Source organism: Larus michahellis, chromosome 10 (genome assembly GCF_964199755.1).
Source record: "Larus michahellis chromosome 10, bLarMic1.1, whole genome shotgun sequence".
NCBI lineage: Eukaryota > Metazoa > Chordata > Aves > Charadriiformes > Laridae > Larus > Larus michahellis.
In genome coordinates, this window is record NC_133905.1 from 22,882,280 (window position 1) to 22,903,857 (window position 21,578).

The 21,578-nt window shown below is 46.8% G+C and overlaps 1 protein-coding gene across 10 annotated transcripts in view; it reads right to left on the reverse strand.

Moving 5' to 3' along the window:
• IQSEC1 (IQ motif and Sec7 domain ArfGEF 1) overlaps positions 1-17,634 on the reverse strand; it is a 352,209-nt gene extending 334,575 nt beyond the window's left edge. For 3 of the 10 annotated variants that reach the window (XM_074603168.1, XM_074603180.1, XM_074603177.1), the window contains exon 1: positions 16,532-17,339. In XM_074603168.1, coding sequence (XP_074459269.1) covers positions 16,532-16,797 — 266 coding nt within the window. In that variant the 5' untranslated portion in view covers positions 16,798-17,339. Of the gene's footprint in view, positions 1-16,531; positions 17,346-17,616 lie in introns of those variants that run through there. The other 7 variants (XM_074603176.1, XM_074603179.1, XM_074603167.1 and 4 more) reach the window with 6 other exon arrangements.
• Between the last annotated feature and the right edge of the window lie 3,944 nt (positions 17,635-21,578).

Genomic DNA, 21,578 nt, shown 5'->3' on the forward strand with positions numbered 1-21,578 from the left:
GAGTCAGTGAAACTCTAGTGGGAGGTGTCCCTGCCTCTGGCAGGGGGGTTGGAACTCAATGATCTTTAAGATCCCTTCCAACCCGAACCATTCTGTGATTCTGTGATCTACTTTGACACTCCTGTACCTGGATCAGAGGTACATCAGAGTAATTCTTCTAGTTCTATCCCCTTTTCTTCAGTTTCAGACATAGTCCCCGAAGCCTCCCTGCCCACCAGCTGTACGCTAACTGGGGTCTCAGCCCACACCGAGAAGAGGTCGCCCTGCTGCCCAGTTCCCCAGTTTGAGAAGAGGATGCTTCTTTTTAGCCTCGCTGCGTCTGGACTAGCAGCCAGGACCTCCGCCATTAAATGCATCCTTGCAAAGATATTCAAACTCAACTCACTCACCTGTGTCTGGAAAATCACAACGCGATTTATAAACTTGAGAAGATTTTCAAGTCAAAGAACAATTATCATGCAGGAGGTCTCAAACCGCAAAGCTGCGGCTAATGCCTTCAACGGTTCTTCAGTCACTGTATTTTCTCAGGTGTACTGGGGAGACCAACAGCACCTCCAAACATTATGTTAAATGCAAAATTAGCCAAGAGAAAAGGACTTATCTGCTCTGACAGCATCACAAGCTTCACAGTCCTCCAGGCACTGCAGTTTATTTTGGCTATTATCACCACATCCCAGGCATTACTACTTATTACAACTTAGCTTTCTATTTCAACCAAGTCAAACTTCTAATTAGGGAGTTAAGTTTTTTCCATCTCCCAGGTACCTACCTAATAAGTGGAGATCAAGCTACCCTACACTGTCCTTATTCTTTGGAAACAGAAGCACCCTGCTTAAGTTAAAGGAAAAAAAAAGAAATCTTCATTGCTGATAAAGAATTTAAATTCAACTAAAATCACTTCCTGGTAAATTGGCAGAAAGCCACAGGCAGTACACTCGAGTCTTTTCTGTTACTTCCCCTTTCTTAAAATAAAGAAAGGATTTTAACCGTTGAAGATAACATAATATATTGGGCATCAATTATTAAGACCGACTTCTTGAAAGAATCCCATTATTTGGAAAAGGAGCCGATCTATAACAGTCAGGAGATGACTACTAGCAATCATTTCTGCCCGAGTGAGAGTTTTGCCCAGTTAACGCTCTACCAATAGAAACATCTATTCAGCCGAGCACAAGGAGTAAAGTGAAAATCCTGTGCTTAGTTGAGCAGGTGACAAAGATTTGAGATATTTTGTTGGCATTTCAACTACCAAGGAGCACAATGACTTACAAATTGGCTATTCATCTCTAAATGGTCTTTTTAGTTCCTTTCACAAGGCAGTTTTAAACGGAAAGCCACTAACTCTCACATTTTGCACTCAACATGGCAACCAGATCTACCAAAACAGGAGTGAACCGTTTCATAAAGTGTTCTGGATTCTGAAATAAATGATGAATAAATTCAAGGCCAGGCTGGACGGGGCTTGGAGCAACCTGGTCTAATGGGAGGTGTCCCTGCGCAGGGCAGGGGGTGGCACTGGATGATCTTTAAGGTCTCTTCCAACCCAAACCATTCTATGATTCTATAAACTAAACAATCCAGAAATACATTTCTAGGGATTGCTTCAAAATGTATTTCATACCAAGCCGGTTACAGCCCGTAACTGTTCTCAGAGGAGACAAGAGAGCCTGGCCCTGCAGTGGTGATCACTGGCCAGTCTCCGGCAGATCCTGGATTCACCCCAGAATTACAAACCATATCGCACCAGTTTTACTTAAGATTTATTATTACAATAGCAGGCTTCTAAACAGTCACTTCTATACAATGTATCCATTTAGCTAGAGCATATATTAACATAACGCATGAAGACAGACAAAATTATAAAGCCGGACAAGCTTTATAAGCTATGAAACAAAGCTACAGTGACCTTTGTCAAAGTCTCTTATCTTTGTAAAGTTAGTTAAATGTGTTGGTAATATCAAGGTTCATTGCATAGTTTATCATAAGCAAAACATATTCTCAATCACATTATCTAAAAGGCACTCTTCATCTAGTTTAAAGAGGTTTAATAATTTCCTTTACTCACAGCACGATGACTCATGAAAGAGCTTAAGAGGGTCACGCCATGCCACATTTAAAAAGAAAAATTAAAAAACCGCTTGTGATCATTTCTTAAAAATCTGGGAAGCACCTACTTTTTAAAGATGTTCACATAGCAAACAGTTGCTTAAAACAACGACAGCCTCACAGGAGTAAAGACACGAGACTTGGACGATGCACTACTCGGTGGACAAACCAGATGGGTCCCTGATTTACTAGCAGTTTTCCTTACTTCAGAGTAAAATACTTGAACAAGCTTCTGATATTGCACATAGCTTTTAGCAGTAAGGCAAGTCAAAAAAATAATGATTTTCATGAGCAACTGAGAGGTGAAGATCATGGTTTATGTCAGCAAGTGCTGGTGATGCATCACATTGCAGAACAAGTAAAGCTCAGTGCTAGAAAGCGCTTTCTGGAAAAAAAGTTAGGTAACGCTTCAATGTGTTTTAAAAAAAATTATACTTTCTGGCTTTCAGAGGGAGCAGTCAAGAGGACAGACAACCCTCAGCCTCCTGGTTAGGAGCTACTCTTACCAGATACCTTTGGATAAAGGTCAGGCTGCCGCAGGAAGTCATAAGAAGGTTGAAAAAACGCCGGTGGGGAAAGTCTCTACCCAGCACGTAAACCCCTATATGACATGAAAGCCTGATACCTATTTTTGAGCCCCAACATCAGCACCAGTTTCTCAGTGATAAGTTCTGAGACAGGTAAATTTATACTGTCTTAAAGCCATCACTATATTGAGAAAGAAAGCAGAAAGGGTAGGGAAAGGAGACACAACATTTTTTTTCTGCTTTTATAAGGATTCTTGGTTTTCTTTTAAGGTGTGAGGTCCAACTCAAGCACTGAAGATACTTACCTCTTAGAAAGCCTACCACCTAGATCAGATTTTAACACAACAAATCCAGCTAAGAAAATGGCGTGCTCTCACACATTTGGCCTGCTATCTGACTTCATAGAGACCATCTAAGCCTCAGCTCTGAGAGAGCAGTATTTCTGCCCTAGGCGTGTCTGTAAGTCAAAGGGGAAAATGCAGAGTCCTGTGGGACTTCACTGCAGAGTACCGCTCCTAATCAGGAGTTGGTTCATGTTAGCGTGAGACTTCATCTATTACCCAAGTTAACACTAGACAGAAGATTGTGCTGCTTGAACACTTGTGCATAACCAAAACCCCCTCTAATCATATTGCTATGAGGAGATTTCAGCACAGAAATCGCCTTTTTAGGCTTAAAAGCAACCTGTGCTGCTTCGCAGAGAATCCCGATGCCTTTTGGGGTTTTTTAAGCAGCAAAGACCAGGAAACCTACAGGGCGTAACATCAGCAATTGGGGAAACTGGGAGCAGCAATTACTTTCCCTGCTGCCCCTTCTTCAGGTATCAGAGCTTACAGCTGCCTGCATGTAACCCTCCGATGAAATACTGAGCAAGCACATTGCGGTGTACTCCATCTAAAGCTATGCCGCATGAGATTTTCACAGGAGCCTAGCACTGGCCCATCAAGTCTCACATCGTTAGAATTAAATCAAAGGTCACTAGCTGTTCCTTGCATTTAAGAAATCTCCTAACGTGAGGTAGTTTTTACCCCCCTTTTAGAGTTGTCTTTGAAACACAAGCCAGGAGTAGCTACTGAATTACCTCCGCAGTCAGGTCACTGCACCTTGAAAGTTTTCTTCCCAAGCTGTTTGGGAAAAAGTTGAGAGATAAGTTCTTGCACTGGGATTATCACTCTGTGGTACTCGCTCTCCTGCCTTCCCCCATTGGTACTTCCGTCCCCAAACCCTGGATTAGCAGAGCCGCTAACCCCACAGAGACAAGCGCAGAAGGCACGGGAACGTTCTGTCTCAGCCTTAACACTGAGCTAGCACTAGTCCTGCAGCCTTCATCAAACTAGAAAAAAGTCAGTTTTCTCCTTTTCTGCAAGACAAAGTCATTCTCTCAACACATGACAACCTCCAGCACTCGCGAACCGGTGGACTCAATTAAAAGCTTAAAATAGAATCAAGCCTGAAAGCTGAATATAGATTTTACCTTATTCAAATCTAGCTAGTTCATTTGCATTAGATCACAGCCCTACCCCCTGCGTATAAATTCCTCGCTCGTCAGGTCTCCAAATCAGGGAGATCAACACAAGGCAAGACCACTATGAAGAGGGAAATCCTCCCAGCTATTTACTTCACAAAATGCCAGCAACAGGAAGGGTCAGACATAACCATTTTACTTTTCTGTAACTAGAGGTAACTTCCATGGTGCTATACAGCTCTCAAAGTTATGTGCATGAATTAAGACACAAGATGATATAGGCCAGTTTTGCCTTTTTAAGCATCAAGACAAACATCAAAAATGTTCAGTTTTAGCAGCAAATTTTACTAACAAAGTTACACTTATGTTTTAAGAGTCACCATCCACAGTCCTGCCTAGGTCAAGCAGAAAGCTAAGGAGAAAGAACAACAGGTTGACGCAGATGTTGAAGTGCATGCACTTCCCCCCAACTTGAAAACAAAATTAATCAAATGCTTCTGCTATGGGTCTATATATAAAGACGGAATATAAGAAAAAAAATTCAAAATACACCTATTCTCCATAACAGAGAACCATTAATCACAAGTCCTAGTGGCAAGTAAAAACCCAAAGGGATACTCCTACTACTCGGCATTCTTGGTTTACCGTCATCGTGATGACCTTTAACATAAGTATCCCTGTCTACTCGTGAACAAAGGACACCACTGCATGCTCTGAAGATACAGAAGGCAAGTCTAAAACGCAGTGCGCATGCACAGCACACCACACACATGCACCTTGGGCTCCATCGTGCCAGGGGATCCTGATGCTCAGGCCAAAAATTTAAGATGACGATATATTAAGTTGTTTTACATTCAAATAACAATGCTTAAATTTAGTTTCTGGAGGAATGCATGTCTGCCTTGCTAAGGAAGCCATTAAGGGAACAAAGGACTATCAAAACAGAGCGTAGTCTGAACCAGTTTGTACTTTGAAATCATCAGTGAAAGGACGATGAAGCAAATGTGGGAAGGTAAGCTGCAAGAATGAAGAACGATAGCTCGGCTCCCTGCAATCCCTCCACTGCTGCCATCGTGACCAGAATTGCTAAGAAGCCCCTCTGAATTTAGCACAATTACAACATCCCAGCTGCATTGCAGGGTGCGAGACAAATGCCAGTTGCCACCTTCTGCACATGACCCGAAGCGGTCACAAGCACCAAAGACTCGGACCTTTCACTTCAAGGTATACCCGTAGAGCACAAGTGACACCCACACAGTTCCACTGTTGGCACTATCACAAAGGGAGCATCCACACAACAGACACAACAGTTATCTCTGCAACAGGCTTGAGCGCATGTGAAATTCCTAGAAGACCTTAAGGTTCAACGCTCCGTGTGTCTATGCTACCAAGAAGCCATGTTAAAAAAAATACTGCCATATACTACAATACGTTAGAAGTGATTTTACTTGCTTTTGGTTTGTCAAAAATTCTTCATTCCTGGGATATGTAAGTTTCTAAATTCAGAAAAGCCATACTAAGAGATCAAAATGGCAGAGTGATGTGACATGCCTGAAGCTAAACTGGAAGACAATTGTCTAGAATCTCTCTCTCACACACATCCTTGACATTTGCTGTATTTCCAGGATCATTAATGGTGTGCAGAAGACAACCAAACAGAAGATTTTGTATTCCCCAAGCATGAGCAGAAACCATTACATCTGTAGAAAGACAATGAAAAACAAGATGTTGCTGCATTGAACATCTGAAACAGAAGCAATGGAGACCAGTCAAGTGAGCAGAGGTCATGTTCTCCCCATCTCATTACAATATCCCATTTCTTACCTGTAACCAGACACAACTAGATATTGAGGTCTACTGAGCCAAGAGCGCGCAGGCTGCTGCTAACAGCTATCACACTCTAGTATTGCTCCCAAGCAAGAGGGTCACGCCGGACAATGGGCAAGGATTCCCCTCCAGCTTCTCCACATGAGTGCTGGGGACCACTGCCACCGAAGAACTGCAGACATCCAGGCCAACACTCTCCCTTTACACCTTCACAGAGGAGTTACCATCTCACTATGCCTTTGATTATTTTTTCAGTAATAATCAATCACAGCTCTCCTAATTCAAATGCAGACAGAACTTCAAAGATATTCTTCTTTGGTTACAATAGCATCTCCTGGGCATGGCAGACAATCACCTCTGAGTAACCCTAACCTAGGGACGCTCCATTTTCACTGTAGCAGAAGCCACACTCCAAGAAAACTCAGTGTTGTTACACAGGTATCCTTGAAGGCTGATGAAATTTGCTTGCTGTCAGTTTTGAAGACTATTTCAACAGTAAAGTTGACAAAAGCAAGGACTAAGAAAATCTTCTATACTACATAGGGAACCCAAGCTGGATTCCTCCTCCTGCTTTCCCAGCTTTTAGAGTGCACCAAAGAGCCACTGAAGCCTTTGAGAAAAAGCAGCGTGTTGGGCCCATCAGCAGATGAGGCAAGAGCAGTAGGCACTGTTCAATTCTCTAATTCAACTCCGAACCAATCAAGCAACTGCCAAACCAAGTGTCATCTGTAATTAACTTCATGAAAAAGCCTTCCCACAGGCTGGACCCTAGGATGGTCCCCATCGCACTCTAACACACCCAAGGGCAGACAGAGCACTTCGGATGGTGCCCCCATGCTCCTCTCTTGGCAGGCGTTCCCTTTGGAGACACACTGCAGAACGGTACCGGCAAAACCCTCCCTCGCGCTTCAGATCTACCTGTTCACCCCTCCACAATGGAAAAATGCAGGAGAAATCTAAAGTCCTCCCAGGAGCTGGAATTTGATCATAAGGCAGCAGAGGTCTGAACGCAGCAAAATGAAAGATTTATTTCTCAGAAGTCAAACCGCTTGAAAATTAGAGGTGGGAGACGCCAACAGAGGGTGGCAGAAATAGCAGTTTTAGCATCATTTGCAATAAACAGAAAGGATCTTAAAAACAACCCGGTTTGCCACCAATTCAAACATCTTCAAACACACAGCTTGGCGCATACCAGTTCAACGCTGGCGGCCGGGAAGCTCAGTAGGAATTTGTTGACTATGGCAGTATTACTGTAGGAGAAGCGATTGATGGTTGTTAGGGGTGCTACACAACTCCATCCACCCAGCAAAAACAGTACAACAAATTCCAAAGAGAGGCTGCCAACATCAAAATGTGGTATTTTAGAGACTCCAAATATGATCCTGAAATGACTGGTTTAAGTGCTAGTGCAAATGCACATTAGTACAAAGCTCAAGAAGTGGGTCATCATCTCACCTTGGTCAACAGTCACTTCAACACACATGGACTTTACGCTACTCAAGCTTACACCTAAATTTTAGATATTCCCAATAAATAAAAAATGCAAAAAAAGAGGTACAGTTGCAGAAACTACATTGCAGAACAAATAAGTTATGTTCACAGTAGAGAAAAGTATTGTTCGAGGGGACAGAAAACTGGTAGAGGTGGCTTGGAAAAACAAGAAACACATTAAATGGTCAATTTCCCTCCTTGAAAACACACTTGTGAAACTATTTCCAGAAGATAGCGGTTGCCATTCCACAGAGGGGACTTCATTAGCCTCAAGTTTTTACCCAGCCCTCCAGGCCAAGACCCTCCACAACTTGGAGCCTGTCCCCTCTAGCACGATTATCAAGCACCATCTGACGGTGCAACCTGTCGGTTCAAAAGCTTCTCGGGGCAGAAATTGGTTTGCAGAGCCAGGCACGACCTGCTCCCGCAGCCTGGGCAAAGTCTGGCAAGCCTGGCTTCCTCGCAAAACGGCAGTTTCTTCACCCTAGAGCTCCAAGTTCCAGGGGCCAAGAAGAGTAATTAAAACCTCCTAACTACGAGTGGTCCGCACCACCGGCAGCGATGTTCAGCTAGTAGAAATCCAGCAAGGATGGAGAAGCCCTGCCAAACATCAACTCCCAGCTGCACCCTAAGTTTTGAGAAAGGAGAAGAGGATCACTTCCGCACTTTCCTCCCCCTGCTTTATTTGTCCAATTATTCAGAATAAAGGCCTATTTACAGTTAGTGAATCCGTATTACTGCGGTGCAGTAAGAGACGTGTTACATGTATGTCTTTTGTCTCTACTCATGTTTGTCAGGGAAGTCTGACTCGAAATCTTATTAACATGCAAATAATGCAAATTATGTTTCAATCAATTGCTATAGCGAGCTACTCGGTAGCAGTATTTTCCTTCACTAGCATAGCAGCAAGACTCATTCATTCTCCACAGCTGCCTCACAGCAGAGTAATTTCTTTTCTGTCTATATTTGAAACCAGTGCTATTTGAAAGGAAAGTTTACCTTTGCACTTTAAGATACTAGAAGGGGAAAAAAAAAAAAAAGCTTAACTCATGAGAGGTCTCAGCCCCATTCATAATTACCTTTCTAACGCTCTGAAGAGATGCAAAAGCGGCACAGGTGCTGCCGTTCCAAAGCAGCTTCTTCGCTGGATGTATAGATAGGGATGTACACACACCCTCCCATAGGAAACTGGTAAGCAGTTTGAGAAGGCGGCAGCAGAGGGAGCACCAGTCAGTGAGAAGAGTGGGACTCCATCCAGAATTACAGTTTGATAAGCAAAAATAGACGTTTCTATAGCTAGCTGTTTGAGGAACGTAAGACTCAGGTTTCCAGCTTCTGTTGTGAAAGCTGTTCTGTTTTACGGCCTTCACCCTGTTGAAATATTTTGCCCGCTTCACAGCAACGTTACCAGTTTTTCCTTGCACTAACCACACAAATAACATCATTAAAAGCAAACAAGTTGGTATACAGCCACGAAGGAACCCAGGCTTTAAAAAAAAAGCTTATCTCAAGTGTGATATTTAACGCAATCATTTTTCACCTAAATCTCTGAACCACCTATTAAGAGATGATGGTTAACTTTAACATTGACTTGCCCAGCTGTAAAATAGCAATCATTATCAGCACTTAGTTTCGACAAGGGCAAACAACGGGTCACCAGATGGGAGTAAAGAAACACCTCTTACTCCTACTTCTGTCCTTTATCACAATACCGTGGTAATGGCCATAAAAGGGTAACAAATTCTCATCTAGAGAGTTTGTTTGTGCTAGATTTCTAGCTAGCACAAACCAGCATTTCTTCCACTGTCACACAGTAAGCTGAGAATTCCAGGATTTCAAAGAAATACCCTGAAGAAGAAGCTGTAGATGAGCCCTCTAGCAAAGGGGGTGGGGAAAAAAGCAGCTGGCATCAGGGACAGCTACCAAAGACCTAAAATCCAGCAGAACGCACAATCACGCACCATCTCTTCAAATCTACTCTACCAAAGCCTGCTCAGGTTATCCAAATTTCTAATTCAACGATTCTGCTGAGAAAAATAAGGCAATTAGGCGAGGATCTAGGCAGAACACAATGCTGACAACCTCATTCGCAGGCTCGTGGTGTGAAGATGAAAGACAGGAGTGCCGCCTAAAAGTATCTGCAGGCTGCGAAACACAAAAAAGGGGGAATTAACATAATAGAGAAGGTATGAGTAGGAACGATAGGATCAAATTAGAATAATGCAAGTGTGGGCTGCATATCAGGAAGTACTTCTGGCTGCAAAATCCACTTACCTAAGCAGCTTCCCACCCCCCCCTTGCTGAATGGCATGAGATGACCTCCTCGCCACCTGCATGCAGAAGGCAGGAGCCCTCAGATGGGAAAAGGCTCTAAGTAACAAACACTTAACTCCCCGGCGTATGGGCCGCCTGCTTTACAGGCGACTCTTCCCATGCTAGGGATTGTAATCCCAACTCAGCCCTGAAGCCAGGGGAAATTCAGCGTACTGCGATGCTCTGCAGGTCTGCGCAGCCCCTGTACCATACAGGGGCCCCCCAAAATTAGATAGTGTCAAAACTGGAAGAGGAAGCAACTGTGGCTGTTCCTCACCAGATTCATACCCTTCAGAAAGTCCTGGAGGAACCCATGTACTTCTGCAACCGCTCTCTGCGGGAGCTCAGCATCTAAGGGCCACGCAACGCTGAACCCGGCGCAGCAGCTCCAGTTTAGCATCACAGACCAGCACGCGAACAAAAGCCACTCAGTTTTACTGGGAGGAAAAAAAAATGAAATTAAGCTTTTCAAGATGCTACTTGCAGGAAGCATTCAATAATTTATTATTTTAATTTTAATAATTTACTCTCCCTATCAGTATGCCATAAGAAAGCACCTTGAACTACCTTGTTCTTTTTCCCCTCATAGCTTCTGTGATCTGCCATTGAAGAAGCTCTTCCCACAGATACTTCTTTGAGCGTGATGTGTTTTGATTCAGGTTTTCAAAAAAGCTGCAGCTGATTTTTTTTTTTTTTTTTTTTTGCCAGAAGACACCTTCCCTAAGGACTGGTGGAGATTTGTCTTCCCGTGCAAATAACCAGGCCAACAAGACTGCAAATCAGATTCAGAAATGTGTATGTCTATACTTCACATTCTTCCGGAAGTTCGTTGCTTTAGGCGGATACGGACAAAGTTTAGCATCCCTCACTCAACAGGAAGCAGAGTTCCTCAAAAGCACTGTGTTTGGCACGCCTGTGAAGAACAGGTCTGCTCCTGCTCCCCCTAACCCCACGTTTCTATGTAGATGTTCAGCACAGTCCCTCTAATATAATTTATAAGTGTAAAGATGTACTTTCTTGACCAGTGGGAATTACAACACTGGAAACTCGACTCATGGTAATCACAGCAGCTCTCACTGAGGACCTGGGATCCATGAACATTGCCAAGTACTTCCCACAAGCAGATCTTTGGATGCGCGTTTCAATTTCCTTGACAGGGAATTCATAAGGAAGAACATCAAAGCACTAACTAGCATGAAAACATGCTTTGTTGTTAAAGTTCAGAACACAAGAACTCCAAGGTTCGGAAGCTCAAGAGTTGTGTTCGGTGCCAGCAGAATATAAGGCTTCATTAGAGAAGGATTTCAGATCCACCGAGTGCTTATAATTCCTTAGGTCTGGCCTGCTTTAAATGGACAGGTTTGCTTCATTTCAAGTTTTGAAACTACCTTTAAACTCAGTAGGTTACAGCATGGGCTGCTTCCTGCTGCATTTGTTTTCCTCTCCCAAAATAGCACGTGTTTTCAGTGTTTTCTGTACAGACTGTGTTTTCTCTCCCTCCTCTGATTTCCAGGAACTTTCTTGATACCAGCACACTATTTTGTCATCGCTGTGTTTTTTGCACACCTTCCCCACCCCCTTATTTTTTTTTGTTTTATTAGTTACACAGCACACATCAATTTTCAAATTAATTTGCCTTTACATGTTATCATTTAGCAGATGCTAAATAGAAGAATTTGCCAATATTTCAGCAGAGATCCAAAATAATTTAGTTGAGTTTAGTTAGCAAGTTCAGGTCGTCTTATACATCTTCCCACTATTGATTTCTCACAGCCTGCCAGAACAACAAATGTCTGCTCTAAGAGATGCTCACTCATCTGCTGCTGTACAAATCACACTAATGATGCCGAAATGAGTGCTTCAAAAGCAAAAGCACTCCCTTCAGTGTCAGATCCTTACTCTCACCTCTCAGTGGTCATGCCGTTCCGGTTACGTCTTGAAAATAAAAGGGAGCAGAACTGTTTTCAGTGATTTGAAGGTACAAGTTTACATCCTGCCCAACCTCAGCATTACACCACCCCTGCATGCTACAGGGCTGACAGAACATGTAGTGGTAGTAAAGAGTTCATGTGGGATACAAACTACGCTTTCCACGTAAATATATTCTTCCTGAGCAAAATAAACTAAATAGAGGTAGAGGGGCATCTTTTAGTAATAACAGCTCTTCTGCTGCAGGCTCCTTCCAGCAAGACCCTGGGTCACAAATCTCACTTCCCTGCACGGCTGATTGAGAAAGAGGAGCTCACAAAAAGCACTTCATCTACAGCCTCGTAGGCAGAGAAAGCAAAACCTTGCCCAAACACGCTTTAACAGATGCTGGATACCTCCACTTCCCTAAAGCAGACACAAATAAGCTGCTGCCCAAGCACAGCACAGGCAGGGAAATAGGATTTACGTCATGTGAACAGTCTGTCTCGGCAAACGACATCTCTGGAGGGGGGGGAAATATAAATAAATAAAAGCCAGGCTGGTCTCTACACTAATGCGATCTCTGGCTTCCTGCAGAGCCTGTGTGCAAGGGTGGCATCCCGTGCCAGGAGCCACACGCAAAGCCACAGGCTCGTTTTCTGTAGGCCGTTGGAGCAGCTTCCACGTGTGACTGTCTGTCACCCAGCAACTCCTTCCACTCACTAGACCGCACTCACGGAGACCGCCAGCATCTTCTAAACACAGCGAGGATTTCTTAAAGCTCTCAGTTGTGACTATTTTTCCCCCAGAGAACAAAGCCAGTCCTAGATTCATTTAAAAATAAATCAGTCAGGCCAGGTGCAGAATTTAGACTGAGTTACAAACAGCAGCCCTCTAAGATTGTTCTGTCTCCGCAGATAATCGTTCTCCACCTCCTGCTCCAACTCTTCCCAGGCACTTTCTCAGCGGAAAAACAACACAGTTTTTACCTTGATTAGGTTAAGTACAAATATCACTCCCTAAGCTGGTACCGTGCCAGCACTGAACCTTCAGAGCTGGAAAAATTGTACTTGTACAAATTTGAGAAGAGCCAGTAGCTTTGTTTTTACATATTTACGCTAAAAAGTGCATTACCGAAACGGATGTACTGAACACATCCTCCTCGCACCGAGGAGCTGAGTTCTAGAAGTTCTTGCTGTTTTCTCAAATGTTAAATGAAATGGATTAACTGAAAATTAGTCTCATGCAACCTAATGAGTTAAATACCTATTGTTATCTTTAACATGCTGATTCATTACATCTAACAAAGCCTTGTAATCAACTAATTATCCTCAATTCCACTTGTGGATTTTTTAAGGGTGATTTGCACTCAGCAAAATTACCACAAAATGAAGTGAAACCAAGCACCCAAACCTTTTTTGTATATGCTCCTTGCAGGATAAGGAGCACATCTGCACCTGCTCATCCATCCCTCTGCCCCTCCATCCCTCCTTCCGAGACCACCCACACAATTGAAACTTTCTTTCTACTTCAGTCCTTTTCTGGAAAGACAAAAACCAGAATATTTTTACCTTACTGGACTGGTGGAGCTTGGTTTTTTTCTTCCAGAAGACTATTACAGGGCTTATTAACAGTCCCCCACCTCACCAACCTAAAGAATTCCTACAGATATGCCAGCTTTTCCAAATTATTTAAGCAGTCTTCAGCTGTATAGTCCCGCCATTATAAGAACTGAAAAGTTTCAAGACTTGTGGGTGTTTTGTTGTGGGTTTTGTATTGGTTTTTTGTTTGTTTGTTTAGTATCTTCAATCATAAGCATATTATCTTGTATAGCATTTCCACACTTCCTTTTGCATCCCACAAGTTCCCCACCATCTGGTTACATGGACAGTTGTGTCGACACCCCAGTGTCACTGATCCACATCCACTTCACACAGGTGGAACTCTGTGAGACAGGAGCCCAAGTGGTTTAGAAAAAACCATCCAAGTCTCAAGGGTACAAACACTATAGATGACTTCCTAGAAGTACTGATTTGTTTAAGTATTTCACTAAGAGAAGCCAAATTTCCTTTAAAAAGCATTCCGGTCATTTTAGCTTTGAAGGACCGAAGGGTGAGGAAGAGCAGGAATCCCCGCTGGTGCTCAAGCAGTTCTGCTGCTTCTGGAGGGAGGAAGATGAGGGAGGTAGGAGGGAACAAGCTGGACCTGCCACCTCACAGGCTGCCTCTCTCCTAACACCAGCGATCCCCAAAGTGAGCATTACTGACATTTAATCCTCAACGTCACCAAACGAGGGATCCCGATTCCCCACCCAAACACATGCAAGGTGACATTTAATTCTGGGGAAACCAAGACTAAGCTTCCGAATGGGAAGCTACAGACACCCAGAACCTGCAGGTGAGGTTTTCAGAAAGCTGAGATAACTGCGGGACTGGGAGAAGACCTTAAGACAAGAGTATTTTCTATTTTCCAAGTTGGAGACTTCCTCCATCTTTTGTATCCAGCCAGAGAGTAAACGGATCCTGTGGCTGGCTTGTCGCCCCAGCTCCCAGGCAGCTGGAGCCCACGGGTGAGACCCACCCACCCAGCAAGGCAGGGTCTCCTGGAGAAGGGAAGAGGCTTGCTCCCTACAAAGGGAGGGGGGTGACATGGATGGATACAGGATGATTTGGGGTGGGGGGGGGGTGTTCCTTCCTCAGAGGAAAGTGGCCCTGAAAATCTAACTCCACCCAGACATGCCCAGCCCAGGACCAGGCTCTCAGAGAGGGTTGTCTCCCGGCTTCCCCAGTAAACCCTGCAGGCTACGTCCCGGAGCGATACCATTCTGCCATAAATATCCCAGATTAATTCTGATCCCAGCATCAAATCCACTTAAGAGACTTAAAAGCCTCCGAGTCCCCAGAGCTGCCTGCCCAAAGAGGGCTCTGCAAATGAGTCCTGGGCTGGAGAAGAGAAATATTATTAAACAAGGCATGCCATTTGTACAATTTTTAGTAATGTCGTTTGCAAGAGACAAATGGGACAAGATAGCTGAGTTGACATCTTGTACTAGAAGCACAGCCACAAAAAAAATCCTCGGGTACTGGACAAGGATGCACAGGGTAGGATTTGTGTAAATATTCCATACTTTCTGGAGATAGCTCTTTATGGGATTGGTTGTTAAATGACAGCATGTGCTCTCCAGTCTGCTTAAGCACTATGTGCTTAGTTTTCATAGAGATATTACTGTTTATAAAAAAACAAAAGCCTAAAAGAATCACCAAAAGCCCCTCAAGCATTAACGCTCTGACAGCAAGAAGGGAGATGGGGAGGAAGAGTCGGTTCCCGTCCCACTCCGCTACACCGGGGAGGGGTGCACGGCATTTGCAGATGGGAGCAGGCCATGGGGGCACCGGGCGACCAAAACCACGGCTCCTTCAGCCCCAGCACACTAAGAGCGCACCACCTCACAGCACCACGATTTCAGGGCTCCCTGAGCAGCAGCGCTCCCTACCCCTACCCTGATGGGCCCGCTGAGGGCGGGGCGGGGGGGCCGGGACAGGTCCCCCGGACTGGCTCGGAGCCAGCCCTCCCCACGGCTCCTCGGCCCGGGCTACCATCAGAGGCAGGATGCGGGGATGGAGGGATGCGGGGATGGAGGGATGCGGGGATGGAGGGATGCGGGGATGGAGGGATGCGGGGATGGAGGGATGCGGGGATGGAGGGATGCGGGGATGGAGGGATGCGGGGATGGAGGGATGCCCTGTGCCCCGACACGTGCCACCCCGCGCTGGACCGCCCACGGCAGCACCCGAGACGCCACCCCGGGGGTCCCAGCCCCGCGGAGGGCTCCCCTCCCCGGGCAGCCCCCGCAGCCCCGGCCGCGGGCTGGCGAGGAGCCGTGCCGCCCGGCTGGCCCGCAGGGCTGTGGTGGCGCGGAGGCAGGAGGTACCCGCCGCCCGGTGCGTCTCTGAAAACACGGAAACACGGGGAATTCGAGCGTGGCGGGTCACAAACAGCCCTCTGCGTCGCATCGGGGCGGCGAGGTGGGTTCGTAATGCGCTGCATGCTTTTCCCACTCCAGTCAAGTAAAACTAAGTCTTAAATACTTTTTCCATAAGTAGAAACACGCCGGGTAAGCGTCACGACTTTAGTTATCGCTATTCTTGAATTCCTGTTACTTAAGAATCGCGCGCAATTAAGCGGCTTTCCCTACTCAGCAAAGCAGCGCACGATTAATTACAGCTTATCGAGGCTGGAAATAGAGGCAAAGGCTGGGAGCGAACGCGGCTCCCGAACGGGCGAGCTCACACGAGTCAGCCCGGGCGGTGGCGAGCTGCCAATGTTTACTGACCCCTCGCCGGGTCACTTTCGTTAGCGGCGACAACGCGACGGGCTCCCCGCGCTCCGGGGGGGTCCCCGACAGCGCGGCGGCCGGCGGGCATCGCCCCCCGCGGGGGCAGCGGCTGCCCGGGGTAACCACGGTACCCAAACCGGTAGGGAACGGGCTACGGGGGAACGGGCAGATCTCGCCCCGCTCTCCGTCAGCATCGCTCTGCCGGGGGGGCGGCAGGGCCCAGCGGCGGAGGGGGGAAGAAGCCCACCCCAGGCAGCCCCCAGGCGTGCTGCCGCGGCTCAGACCCCCCCCACCCCCTCCGCGGGATGCCGGCTGGAGAACCTGCGGGGCACCGGCGTCCAGAGGGGCTGGGGGTTGCCGGGGCTGAGGCAGCCCCCTCCGCTGCCCCCCAGGGCTGGCTACCGGGCACAGGTTGCCGGGAGCCCCGCAGCTTCCCAGGGCCGGCTGGAGGAAACGCCAAGCGCGAGACGAAAGGGAAGGAAAACCCCCCTCCAGAAACACCCTCCTTGGGGAGGAAAAAAAAAGGGGGGGGGCGAACCGAACCCGGGCAGCGCTTACTTTTCGTGCTTTGCGTTTTCCTGGATGGCGCTGAGCACCCCCGGGTAGGCGGGGGGGCCGCCCTGCTGGAGCCTGCATGTGGCCAGGTGCCGGTGATGCTCGTCCTGCAGGCAGGCGTTTTCGTGGTACAACTTGGCCACTTGCTGCTCCAGCTCGTCGATCCGCCGCTTCTGCTTCTCCAGCAGCTCCTGCTGCGTCTCGATGATCTTGTTCAGCTCCTTCAGGTACTCCGCCGCCTTGCTGGGGTTCTCGGCGGGGCTCTCCATGGCCTCCCTGCACCTTTCGCCCTCCGGGAAGCAGGTGGGGGCGCGGGAGCCGGCCAGCCCGCTCCGCTGGGAACTTAAGCGAGAGGGAAGAAATAAATAACCCGCCGGAAACCAGCCCCCCCCACACGCTCCCCGCCAGCTCTGCTCTTCCCCTCCTAAAGCGGTGGCGGCTGCTGCCCAGGCGCGCAGCGGCTCCTCGTCCGAGCCGCCATTGCTGGCGCTGGGGCTTCCCGCTGCCGGGCGAGGGCAGAGCCGGCGGGGGCTGCGGCCCCGCCGCCGCCGGCAGCCCCGCCGCCGCCACACGGGCGCTGTCGCTGTCGCTGTCCCCGTCCCGCCCTGCCCGAGCCGCCTCAGCCCCCGCCGGGCCCGCAGCCGGCCATGGGCGACGGCCCGCCCGCCGCTGCGGCTCCTGCGCCGGGCCCCGCCGCTTCCCCGCCGCCGCTTAAGTATCCGCGGCCGCCTCCTGCGGGGGCCCCTCCGCGGAGCCCCTCCGCGGGCGCGCTGGGCGCCGCCAGCCCGGCGGCGGGGCCGGGGGAGGCCGCGGACCCCCCCCGCCCTTCCCCGAGAGGGTCCGGGGAGAGGCGCGTTGCGGGGGTGGCTGTGAGAGCCGATGGGAGAGCAGAGCTTTTCTCCTGGCTCGTCTGGGGAAGCAGCTATTTATCGTCTAAAATGTTAATTGTCTAAAATATTCAGTGTTCAAACAGCAGGGGGGTGCGGGCCCCTCGGAGCAGGGTGCCCCAAGCGGGGCTGGTGGCACAGACCCCCACCATCAGCCAGCCCCGGTGTCTGTCACCCCGTGGGTGACACCCCGCTGCCCACCGAGGTTGTGTCCAGCCAAGAAAAGTTGCTAGTATTTGGGTCTGGTGTCATCCCGAGCGAACGCACGTCGGGAATGCTCCTGGAAACCAGGAATAGGAAAGGGAAACGGAGACAGTGCAGGAAGGAGATAGGATGGCGAAGACATGCCTTTCTCCTCCCTCCCTCAATGTCACTTTAATTTTTTTCTCATTTTTTCTACCTCTTCTTTCCACCTTTAAACTTTGCAAGTTTTCAATTAGTGAAATTTTCTTGCAGCAGTTGTTTCTGCTGTAAAGCGCAAACCCTTTCTTGCGGAGTCAGCTCTTTACTCGGTTTGCCAGGACACGCTGCTTTTGGCGCCGGGCCCACTGAGCAGGGCGAGCAAGCTGGGGGCTACCAGCAGCCATGGCTACTGGGGGGGCTGGAGTCCCCGGGCTCGCCCCGTCCGTCCTTGGCGTGAGGGGCTGAAACTTGTGGAACTGAGCTCCGAAGCGGAGGGTCCGTGTCCCAACCTCTCCCCTTCTTGCTGCTTCCTTGTCCCTATGGAGAAGGGGGGCGTGAGGGGAGGAGAAAGCCTAGAAACGCAGGGGTCGGTCAGGCAATGTTCATACTCATGCTGATTTTAGGTAGAAATAAGTTACCAGCAAAGCTGTTACATTTGCTCTGAACATACCTGCAGCAAAGGGCTGTTGTGACTATCGAGGTGACTGAAGCATGAAAGACTAATTTCCAGCCCTAGAGGGGATCATGAATTCACAGAAAAGTCTTTAGCTGCTCTTTGAAGAGCTGCTTTTCCAAGAACTTGATCAGTATTTTTCATTAGAACTGTCAAAAATAATATTTTTTTTTTTCAAAATCCTATTTGTTCAGAATATATTTGCTGAAGACCAGTTTACTCTGCTCTTTGTGGAAAGAAATGCTTATGACAATCTCTCACTGGGGTACTCGAGGCAGCCAGAATGTTTGTCAGGAGTTGAATCGATAAATAAAGCAAGTGAACTTGCTTCTTGTATGCAAAATAAAATGCAAAGTAAGACACTCAAAACTCATTAATGTATCTGCAGACAGTAAAAGCTTATTAAGCATTTCACAGAAAGGACAGCTGACGTGGAGCAGCAGCAGCACAACTAGGATCTGTCTGAAAGACGTCCTTTTAGGTAGAAATCCCCGGGTTGATGGGACCCATGCAACGCTGCTAAAGACGCGTGAGTTTTAAGTGTGATTATGTTCCTTCTTTCTTTTACAGATTACAAGGAAGTGCCTGGGTTCCCAAATGGCAAAGTTGTGTCTTGTGGCTCAAATAAGCTTAGATAAGCTAACCGAGGAATTACAGCGCGTGAAGGGGCTAGCTTCTTTTTTGTCGCATTGATTTTGGGGGATTGGTTTTTCTTTTTGAGCGGATACCAGTAACAAGATAATGAACTCGACCTGCCCGTCAGAACCTTGGCTGCTTGTGCTTTCCCACAGGCGACATGGAGAAAATCAAACCTACTGGACATGCTCATCCCCGGAAACCGTAAATTAGACTGAAAAAAGACAGAAAACCCTCAGAAATGCCCTCGGGTTGGCAGCTGGCATCCTGGGCTGTGTTAGTGGTGCGCGTTGTGTGTTGCTGGTACTCAGCATTTAGGGACGGGAAGGAGCGCTCTGTGTCGGGGGGGTTGTTTCTGGCAGCCTCAACGGGCCTATACGCTTCATCACACTCCGTAAATGAACAAGAAGAGGTAAACTTAGAAGCTAAGCATATTCATGGAATCAATAATATATTCACTCTCTATCTGTGTGTAAGACACAGATTGTAAAAGCAGATCCAGCTTGTTCAGATTTGCTCAGTTAGAAAATTAAGTGACATCAAGCCTAACCTTTTTAAATATGAAAATTACCAAAATAGCATTCTTATGACTTGCTAATATCTTGCCTCTGACTGTCCGTTTTTATAAGCTAAGCAGCACATAGTTAATTCTTGCCCGGGAAAGTACCAAGGAAGGTTTAAATATGAAAGGAAATGTTGCTTATTCATTAAGTAGGATTCTCTTACTAATTTATTATTAGCAATACGTAAGGATCTCATCCCACTCTGGAAGAACCTTAGGATGGCCTTAATTCTAGGCTGTCTCAAGTCTTGGTGTTTTCTGGTGCATCGATACCCTGCAGAGTAGCATTTATGAGTTATTAGTTATTTATTATTATTAGTTCTGACGTCTGGTCCAAATTCTGGTGGGGGTTCAAAGAGCCTTCTCTGTTGTTAGATGCCCAAGAGAGGACAGGCGTATTTGCCTGTCCAGTTCTGAAATCCTGCCTTTTGTCATACTTGCCTCTCTAACTTGGATGTTTTGTCAGTTTTAACTTCATTATACTGCATAAAAACTAAGCGTAAAATGTTACTATTTCAAAAGTGGTTTGGTGTGGCTACCAATGCCACGAGTGAGCAAACTGCTCACAGTAATCTTTTCAAAGTAAGATAAGTCCAGGGAAAAGCCTCAGATACATATTTTCCATGTGAAATTAATTAGGTCAGTGTAATATAAAAAACAAGGACCCAGAAGTCATGCAGTGATTTGTGCTCGATCTTAACTCTGGCCTCCATCTCCCTCTTCAAAAATTCTCTTGGAAGCCACTTCTTTCTTACTGGCATTTTTCTCTCTTACTCTCCCCCCTTTTAATTTTCGCCCTCATTTTGCTGTGTTGTGTTTAGGCACTGAGGAATTTTGTCCCGCTGTTGGAGTTTATCCTGTTACTAGAGTTTATATGTAGGTACCAGCCTCTTTCACACCATGTGTCCAGCATATGTGTACCCTCTTTCACGCGTCCCGATACATGACATACATGTTCCTTATCACCCCCCTGCGTACTCACCATGCACCCAGAAGGGCTTGTTCATCTCCCGTGGGCTGGTGATGGGGAATCAGCTGAGTAATACCGGAAAAATCAACATTCTTTGTGGCCCATTTGCTGCACGCTTTTGAGTTTCCCTGGAGAAAGGCAATAGATATCATGCTGCTGAGGTGGACCATTGACCCAGTAGGTCATATACTGGCCATGAGACCAATACTGGCCATGAGACCAACACTGGACTCTCTGGTATCAAAAAAAAAAAAAAAAGTCACAACCTTAAAGACCTGAAGTTACTTAGAAACTCTGGTGATCCTGGCTTGTTCTTTCCCCCTCCTGGTTACATATAACCCACTTTTAAAACCTGACATCTTTTATTTCTCTTACCACCATATCTGATTTCTGCTTACAAGCATGAAAATTCCTTCTGCCTTTTCCTACCATGAATCTTTTTCGCAATAATCTCTTGTAGAATATGATCATAATACCATTTAACTTTTTCTTAGATAAATGGAATGAGTTGCTCTACACACCTCAGCCCCTCATCTAACAGGGGAAAGAGTACTCGACCGGCTGTCAGGTCAACCCTGGACTTTTCTGCCCTTGATTCTAGAGTGCTGCTCGCATCACCAGGTGGTGCCTGTGCAGCTTTTATGGCACTTGAACAATTAGGCTGTGTTTTTACCCTGACCAGCTTCTAAACTATTTGAAATATCACAAGCTAGGCATGACAAAATTACAGAGCATACTTTAAGGCGCACAAGCAAGGCAGTAGAAAGTTCAATTTTAATTTTATGAGTTCTGATTCTGAGCAATTCATGTTTGCATGAATTGCCTTTTGATTTATGAAAGAAATGATAAATTGGCTCTTTCAGATTACATAGCTTAATCTGGAAGTTTGCCTGCAGAGTTTGGTCCAGAGCTAATCCATCTGAGTACCTAACTTTAACCGAGTCTTTCACTCTAATGAGCCTTTCATAAGTATGTTTACTTTGTATTATTCTTCTTATGTGAATTCTCTCTATATATCTTGTTCTGGTAAGCAATATCAGGGAATGTTAGTGGGCAGAAGAAACTGTGTCCTCTGGTGCAAACCCCTTGGGAAAGGACTATGTCTGCCTTTCTGTCCTGTAAAATAAAAAGTGCTGTTA